The following is a 9,341-nucleotide window of genomic DNA, read 5'->3' as shown; positions in this document are numbered from 1 at the left end:
TGGTGGGGGTGGGGGGTGCATGTGTGGGGGGGTGCATGCATGTGTGTGTGTGTGTGGGAGGGGTTGGTGCTGCATGTGTGTATGTGGTAGGGGTGGGGGGGTGCATGTGTGTGTGTGTGTCGTTAGTAACTCAGCTGCTTTGCGGGGAACACTTGAGCTACAGCTGGGAGCTGCAACTTGGGCACTGCCAGCGCCCTGCTGAGGCAACGGCGGACATCGCAGCGAGCTTACCTCATTGAGTGACTTTTGCTTCTGTTGCTCCGCGGGGGAACCCAACTTCATCATAACCCCGTGGCGAACTCCCATCCCAACGCTGGTTTTGTGGCCGTATCGGTATACAGACTTCCCTTGCCAGCCACAGTTTTGAGTATCCATGCCTAATATTCTGTATGCCGTTTTGGCTACCACAGCGTGCAGTTTTGAGTAACCACGGTTTTCTGTGGCCGTGTACACCTGCCATTTTTCCCATCAGCTTTTTGTCTTGCTAAGCATGGTTTTGCCAACCGCGGGAACTTTCAGGAACCTAATCCCAGTGCTGGCGAGGGAAACCTGTATTCTTAGTGCTATGCGTGGCTGCTGTGTCACGGGAGGTGACGTGCTGCCGAAGGTTAGTCTGCTTACTCGGCAAACAAAGTCAAAATCCAGAAAAGCAGAACATGCCCAAGTGGAGGGGGGCTGGACCCAATGATCTGTAAGGTCCCTTCCAGCCCCTAACATCTCTGAAACTACGTTCTCTTCTGCTCAGCAAGTACTTCCAGGCTGAGATTTCCGAGGCAGGAGCACAGCCCATAGTTGTTGCTCTGAAACAATCAGTATTGATTGTGCGGAAATTGGTTTGGACATTGGCGACATGTAGGCGGGTGCACATGCACCCCCTGAGAACGGCCATGCACCCCCTGGAAGTGCCAGCCATGAAATGAAAAGTGCTGGCGGAAGTGTACTTCCAGTTTCACCGCTGGCTCAATGATCAGCCACTGGCCCCCACCCCCCATCAGCAATCTGGTGCTCCCCCAGACTGGGGAGGCACTGGTTGCTTATGGGTTTGGAAGTATAGTGACTGGGTTGGCAGTGTAAGGACTGGATTGAGTCCACTTTGTAGTGAGGCTATATGCAAAAGTCACTCAGCTAGGTATGTTGGCAGTTATGTCTGTCATTGTCTTGGCAGGGCACTGGCAGCGCCCAAGTCCCCCCTCCGGCACCTTGTAGGACATTTCGGGAGTTTCCAGTGTGGTATCTTGTAGTTCTGGATGAGGGTTGGAAGTAGCGACTTTGGAGAACACTTGGGTAAACGGTTGTGTATGAATGCAGTGGGCTGTACTCTTTCCAGTCCTGTGATACAAAGATCGTTGGACACACGGTCCCCCAAAGGATAGACAAGTTATCCCGCAGTTGACTAGGAAAGAATCCCAGAGCATCTTGATGCAAGGCCCCAGGGTCTGTAGCCCCACCGCCTTGTAGGTGCGTGGAGGGGGCAGTGAGCTACCTGTCTAGTGAAGGGGTGAGAGCTGGAACCCCAAGAGCTGGAATTTGCAAGCTGTCTTCACACTACTCAAATGCTCCTACTCTGACTTTCTCCAGGGTCCTGGGAGAACAATCATGTGCGGCCATCCTGGGAACAGGACTCCAGGAGCAGCTGTATTGCCTTAAGGCTGGGAGGTTAGTGCAGAACTCAAAAACTCCAGTCATGTAACCAGTGAATTTAACCAGTGAGAGCCCCACTGATGAAACGGATCGGACTTGGCTCCAAGTTCAACAAAACCAAGAGTTCACAGTGGGTCTGCAGTGGTGAAACTAACCTGGGTCAAAAAATATCGTTGTAAAAGCAGTGTGACTTCTGTGTGTCGACAAAGCCTCAGGTGTTCTGCATCCAGGCTGCATTTCTTGTCCTGGAGATGCAGGGAAATTTGATTTGGGGAGAGTACTACCCGAGTGCTTAGCATTCCAGTTTAAAAAGGTTTGATGACCCTAAAGCAGGGGTAGGGAGTTTTTTGGGCTGGACAGTCACTTACGGAGTTTCGGTGAGCTGTTGTGGGCCAGGCCAGTATTCCCCTGCCCGTCGCCCACAATAGCTCACCAAAACTCCCTAAGCGGCTCTGCTACCCTGTGCTGTCACTGCCTGGCAATCCTGCCCCCTGCCCCTGAGCTGGGAAGGGTTGAGGGTACTGCTGCAGGCTGGATACAATCCATTGGTGGGCTGGATGCAGCCCACAGGCTGTATTTTGGCTATCCCTACCTTAAGGGTAATATATTACTGATGCTGCCCTGGTGTAAGTTCTGATCTGATTAAATCAACTTCTTTGCTCATTCCCTTGGGAGTAGCTTTGAGCATTTTGGAGGCATTTCAGTATTCATGTGGTCTTATTTACAGGAACAAGAGAGAGTTCTAGCGAATAGTGGGGTGGAGCTGCATAATTCCAAGCTATGTCTGGATCTCGACCACATCATCCTTCAGGGATGATTTGTCATGATTATGCAATAGCTAGGCTGGAAAGGGAGATCTCCAGCAAATCTAGCATCTCCTCTGCTGAAGTAGATGAGACTGTGGGATCACATATCATCGGTTGTCATTAATTAGCTTATCTACAACAGCTATGCTAACTAGTTAGCCTATAGTGCACAGAGCATTTCAAACTAGTGACACCTTTAACTGCGCTGTTTTCTAAAGTTCGTTGTCCACACCTCCCTTTGCACTGTATAAATGACCCAAGCCTCCTACAGTTTATCCTTGAGGATAGATGAGGACCATTTTAACCTGTGAGATATATATTTTAGTACAGAAACCTGAATCATTTGGCCCCTTTTATTTGCCATGGGAAGTAAATCCAGTAACTCCTAATGCCATCACTGAATTAGTTAGGCTCAGATGTTTCAGTAAGGGTTGACATGGCTGTTAACTGACTGACACTCACTGAGAATTTGGATCTCAAGCCATATTTAAACGATAAACTTCAGGGTGGCCGTGCATCTGGAAGCAGTGTAACCTTCTTTGCATATCACTTTGAGGGCCAACTAGCACTGTTGAGGGCATCTACACGTCACCCTACAGCGACAGCAATGCGCTATATCGCCATACGGTGTGCTGTTGGCGACATAGTGATCATGTGTGTCTATACTTCAAGGAAGTACTAAAGCACAGCACCGTGTAGACGTGCCCCGAGTGATAGTATTGGTTAACCCACCTCTGCTTGGATGCCTGCCCATGGCACCATACAGCCACAGCCATGCTGCTTCTGGTTCAGAAGGCAGCAGTTTGATATGCTGGAGAGTGCCACTGCCAGGCAGTGAGCTTACTGTGCAGGCCTGATCACAGTTACTATACTGCCTTGTGATGGGATTTTCCTGGAGCACAATCCATATTTTTAAATCAGTTTGGCCTTCTCATTCAAAGAAAACGCAGGCAGGAAGCAGATGGTTAGCAAAACAAACAGATAGCGCGATCCCCTAAGCAGCCACGTGACTCTGCTGGCACACACTTACCTGCCTCTTCCCTGTACTTTTTATCTCTATACACTGCGTTTAATGGTTGGCACATTTCCTGTTGATTTGGGTGTGTGAACAGGGGACAGATGCTTCAGGCTCTTTGGGCTTGTTTTCCTCCTCAGTGGGCACGTCTACAAGTTTATTACTATTACTACTTAGTATTACTATTATACTTACACTATTTAGTGTAGTACTTAATGAAGTACAAAGTAAATGTGCAATAACGACAGTTACTGCATAGTAGCACTGGCACCTTTTTTTAGTGACACTTACTGTGCAGTAGCTTAATACTATTATGTGGTAGCATATTATCACGGTTTTGGCCTGGCACGCTACTGCGCATTAAGCATATCGTGTAGATGCACCCAGTCTTGTCTGCTTTGGTTGTAAATACTTCAGGGTCAACACAATCTCCTATAAATTTGTTCAGTACCTGTCACAAACATGTTCTGGATCTAGGTATTACTGTAATACAAATAAAGTATATGATGTTCCATGCACTGAAATGCTGGTTGCCAACCCTCCAGGATTGCCCTGGAGTCTCCAGGAATTGGATATAAATCTCCAGGAGACTGCTGAGTCTCGCCCAGAAGATAAATGGTAGGGCATTCACTAAAATAAATATTAAATGATGAATCTGATTTATATAGTAGTCCAGTGGGTTTTTAAAATTTAATAGTAATGTGCATTTGCCTTCTTGACATAATGACTCATTATGGTTATTGTGTCGTCTCACGAAACTCTCTAGAATAGAGCCAGCGTTTACAACCCTAGCTTGGGATACAATGGAAGTATTCAGTCTACGTGGAAATCTGCTTGTATCCTAGAGCTGGATTGACTTTGTATATATGTGTGTGTGTTTGTGTGTACACACATGCACACACGTTGGACATGCAAAAACCACAATTCCATGACACTTTGTCTTGTCCAGAGCAGAGATTTATTCACCAAAAAGAATTCTAAATATCTAGAATTTCATTAGCAGAGTGCACTTTTTTGCCAGTTGCATAAACTAATACAGACCCCTTTGTTAATACTAACCATTTTCATTAATTTAATAGCAATTCTGGAAGACACTCAGGTTGATAGAAAATATAAAAAAAATTTGTTTTTACTGTACAAAGTTTACATCACATTTGAAAAGAAAACGCGTTTTCACCATATTACAGACTCCATTTACATACACTACTGAAGTCGTAGTTATTGTAGCGGTATTGTACAGCCAGCTTCACATTTACAAGTCTAAAATGATACAGACTTACAGTGCGATTCACTCCCTTACATCACCACAAGAAATCGAGCAAATGACCATCAAACAATGCAGTGTAATGGCTCCAATCAGTTCATAACATGTCTAAGGAAAGTAAAGGCCCAATCCTTTCCACCCCAGTGTAACTGTTCCAGAGCAATATTCAGCATATTGTAGTCAGAGTAATGTGCTACACAATTTGAGTACAGACATCAAAATCTGGCTCCATAATGTGTTGGGACACTGGGTTTTTAAAGCAGCCATTCCCATGGAAATTGGGGTGGGTGTTGTGCTGACATGTGAACAGGCCACAGGTCTTTGTACAGGGTACTTCCAAAATGCATTAATTATTCAGGGCAGTGGGCATCAAAGTGGTGTGCCAAGCTGACTGATCATGTGGTGCTAGCTTTGTCTCTTTTCAGCTGATGATTTTGTTAGAAGATTGGCAACCTTTCCCCCCTCACCCTTTTTTCTTTCCCCTGCATGGCCCTAGCATGTTGCCAGAGATGACAGCTGGTGGTGAAGGGAAGCCAGGGATGCTTTGCAAGACTGTGAATGGTGATTTATGATATGAAGAAAGAGTCTCTGGGACTCCTTCCCTACTTCCTTGCTAAGGTGTGTTCCCACATGGAGAAGGTTTGGGCACCTTAGCTTCAGGGTCCAATTTTAACCCATGCAACTTGCAGAAATGAATTGCAGTGAGTACACTGAGGCTACTGCTGCCACATAGTCAAACTCAGTCACCTGAAAGACTGACATTTCAGAGCTCAAGGTGAATTAAACAGTTCTCACTCGCAAAGAACATTACTGTGCTCGGGCAAAACTCATGTTGAAGCCAATGGAGGTTTTGTCTCATCAGCCTTAAATCTGCTGAAGGTAATTTTGAGATGCACTGAAGAACTGCCTTCCAACTCCAGGCCCATGTTGTGTCAACCATATGTAAGCATCACCTCTTGCAATGGGATTCTGCTTAAACCTGATGCTATCACTTGACCTTTCTTTAGAGTTGATATTAACAGTAGCTAGATGGTGGAGATCACTTGCTCCGCATACAGATAGGTTCAGGGGAGGAAGGTGAAAGAGTACCTCAGTGCCAGACCTGGCTCCTACCATGCAACCCACTGTTCTTTCTTCACATTCAAGTCAAGTTAAAAGCACTTTATTTGCCACAGAAAGAACACGTGTTATCTTTGGCCTCCATTTGTTACAGTGCATTGAACACCACACTCAGAAACCCTTTGCGCCATCTTACTGAGCGTGCTAGAAGTGGGGAATGGATATTCCTATGTGGGTTCCAGCTGTGTCTGCCATCCCCACTAGTGAAAACCCTGCCCCTCCCACACACCCACCCCTGGGGTATTGCAAACCCCATTTTCTCTGCTCCACAAATGGTTTGGAAGGGGCAGGTGGGTGGTATAAGCATGCGACAGTTGAGAAGTGGTGAGATGTCTGTGGAGACAGCAGCTGCTGCTAACCATGGAGACAGCAGCCTTAGGGCTTCTTGTGCATCCAAATCCTTGTCCCACTGAGGTTCCCCAGGAAACCCTCCTCAGCTTTGGCAGGACTAGGATTTCTTTCCCCAAGGGTTTGTTTCCTTCAAGTGTCAGTACCAAGCAGCACTTGCTCAGCTTGCCGCTGCTGGAATGAATGTGTAATGGAGCATCTGCTGTGCATCTGACGGGGTGGTAGGGAGCCCTTGACTGGTTCTGTCCTATGTAGTTACATAAACCTGCAGACAAGACTCGTACATGGTGATTTATCATTACTTAGCACAGTTATTTTACTGACCTGCCCTGCATTGTGCAAACCTCTCTCCCTGGCTAGTTTGCACTCTTTTCAGCTGTACAGTTGGCCTATCCCTGTGTGAAGTTTGGGCAGCCTGGGCTATTTTGCAAAGTGTCACAAAAGAGCTTGGCTGCATCTGCACCTCGCCTGTGTGACATCTGCAGTTCAGCTTGCAAGGGGAGTGATTCAGCTGTACTAGCCCTGAACAAAGCCAGGTATTTTAGGTGTTCAGGTTTAGGTTAACAGTAGGGGACATATCTGCTCAGGAGGTGCAAGATGCAACTTGTCTTCCTGAATAAAGGTTGTGTCACTTCTGGTTTCCACCCAAAATACACATTGCTTAAAAAAGATCAGTTGCTCTAGCCCCCGAGTCAGGCTGGGACCCAGCAAGAAAGATGCAGGTAGTTTTCCTCCATGCGCTGCATAACCTGCTTGTCACGAAAAGGAAATGAGGCAATTGTCTTTTGGGCTTGGTTTGGTTAAAAAGCAGGGGAAAAATGTGCTGAAACTGAAAGCGGAGCTGTGGTTAGGAGGCAAGAACTATGTAGCACTGCGTCTCATGCATCACATTCCTCATTTACAGGACTGGATTTTGCTAATTCTGAAACCCCAGAAAAGAAGGAATTGATGTCTCTGTGCAAGTTGCCTCACATCCGGCCTCATGTGGGACTTTTGTAGTAGCCAGGTTAACCTCATGTATAGGAGTGAACTTCAGCCCCAGAATAAGTGAATGGATGGTTTCCTCTGTTCTGTTGCCTTCACCTCCTCAACTAGCATTATAGCCATGGAGGGTGTTCATGCATGTGCTGGGGGTGGTGCTTTAACTAGACGGGCTCCAAGAGCCACTGTAATTAAAGTGCCCAGAGTGTCTCATGTATCAGCGTCCCCATGCTGAAGTCAGGAGCAGGGCTTTTATAGACCCCGCCGCAGTGTGGTGTGGATAGCAGTCTCTATTGCTGTTGCCCCTCAACTTGTAGTAAACAGTACAGATGTGGTTCTGCTATTCTTTCCCCTGCTGGCAGCAATTACACACTTAAAAAATCAGAGTAAATGCTCCCAATTACCAGTGCAAGAAAGCCCAGAATAAGGCCCAGAGGTACTGTGAGGACACATTGTCTTGCACTGTAAATGGAGACCTCAACTCCCACATGAGTGCAACGACAGAGTGCAGATGGTAACCAATTACTAAGAAATTACATTCATGAAGGAAGGGTGAAATCCTAGTGGACCATGGAAGGATTTGGAAACTCGAGTGTCACTGGCTTTCACTGGGAAATGGATACCTACTCCCAGGAGGCCATTCTTGAAAATCCTCCCTTGCCATGAAGAGAGAGTCTTCGAGAAAGAGGTTTTGTTCTCATCGCTATTCAGGATTCTGTTCTGTTTTAGACCTGAACAGAGTGTGGTCCAGGAATGAGAACCAAGTCCAGATTTGCAAGAGTAATTGAGGTTGGAACTAGCCCAAAGTTTGGACGATACTGTGGAAAACCTGAGTGGGAGGTCAGCTACTAGCTCAAATAAACCGCAGTGCAGAGGTTATCAGACTTTGAGGAAATGCTCATGGTTCTGTTTTAGCAGTTGGTTTGGGGAAAGATTCTGGGGACCATCTCGTTTAAACCACTTGCATTAGACTCTCTCTCACGCAAGCAACTTCCATTGGCTTCAGCAGAAACTGTGTGCATGCTTGGAGGGCAAAAGTTTGCCCTGAGCTAGTCCACACATGCAGCAAGAACTAGTTCTTTTTCAGTGATGTTTGAATGCTCACACTTCAAACAACAGTTTAAAAAAAAAAAAAAATGTTAAACATAAAAAGAGTTTCACCCACTTCTGTCAACGTTTCTAAATAACCATTGGTGCTTAGGCAGAATTCGGATCACACCCAGCAGTTTGAATGGATGGTTGCGTGGCATTCCCGGGTGGCTGCATGAGTTCCATGGTTCAGATGATGCCATGAAGGTTTCTGACGGGTTGTGTAAGCAGGCAGACAACACTCAACGAGACAACAACACACCATGCTATATCTTTTGATTACTTGGTTCCAGGATTCCCAAGCCAAATCTTTCAAAACGGAGGACAACTTTGCTACTGTTAATGCTGGAAAAAGTGGGGAAGGAGAGGGAGAGAAAATTACTTTTGATTTGCCTTACATTATTATAGAGTCCTATAAAGGAAACATAATGGGTTAGACCCAGCAATCGCACACAATGCAAGGTCATTCAGCAAAAAAGGTTTAAACAAGCAATACTGAGCCTTGTTAACAGGATTTAGCCAAAGTCCTGTCTCCCACAGTCTGCAAGGTAGGGTGCAGCCAGCTCAAGTCTGTTCTGCTTCGGAGTGGAGAAATGCCAGAAAAAAAAAATTAAGGCAAGTATTTAAAAAAGCACAAAATGGGTGTTAAATGCCCACTCGGGCCACATCCAGCCGAGTGCAGATGTGCAGTATGTGGCACTGCAGGCCCACAGGTGGAGCCACACACTGCACATGCAGGCATTCCCCACACTGCTAGCCTGCAGCTTAGTTTCATAGTAGCTAGGGTCAGGAGGGACCTGAACAGATCATCTAGCCTGCCCCCCTGCCAGAGGCAGGAATGAATGCTGGGTTCACAAGACCCCAGACAGGTGATCATCCAATCTCCTCTTGAATTTGCCCAAGGTAGGGGCGAGGACCACTTCCCTGAGAAGTTGGTTCCAGATTTTGGCCACCCTAACTGTAAAATATTGCCTTCTGATCTCGAACCTAAACCTATTCTCCATCAGCTTATGACCATTGTTCCTTGTCACCCCGGGTGGTGCTGGGGAGAAAGGGCTCTGCCTATTTGCTGTTGATC

At 46.5% G+C, this 9,341-nt stretch overlaps 1 protein-coding gene across 6 annotated transcripts in view; it reads right to left on the bottom strand.

The window, feature by feature from the left end:
• Window positions 1-4,397: 4,397 nt before the first annotated feature.
• Window positions 4,398-9,341, bottom strand: part of KSR1 (kinase suppressor of ras 1) — a 94,156-nt gene continuing 89,212 nt past the window's right edge. For all 6 annotated transcript variants that reach the window (XM_025210581.1, XM_006016088.2, XM_006016086.3 and 3 more), the window contains one exon: window positions 4,398-8,608. In XM_025210581.1, coding sequence (XP_025066366.1) covers window positions 8,530-8,608 — 79 coding nt within the window. In that variant the 3' untranslated portion in view covers window positions 4,398-8,529. The remainder of the gene's footprint in view (window positions 8,609-9,341) is intronic.

Source organism: Alligator sinensis, unplaced genomic scaffold (assembly GCF_000455745.1).
Source record: "Alligator sinensis unplaced genomic scaffold, ASM45574v1 scaffold118_1, whole genome shotgun sequence".
NCBI lineage: Eukaryota > Metazoa > Chordata > Crocodylia > Alligatoridae > Alligator > Alligator sinensis.
The sequence above is the reverse complement of the archived record's forward strand: the minus strand, read 5'-3'. Positions and strand labels throughout refer to the sequence as shown.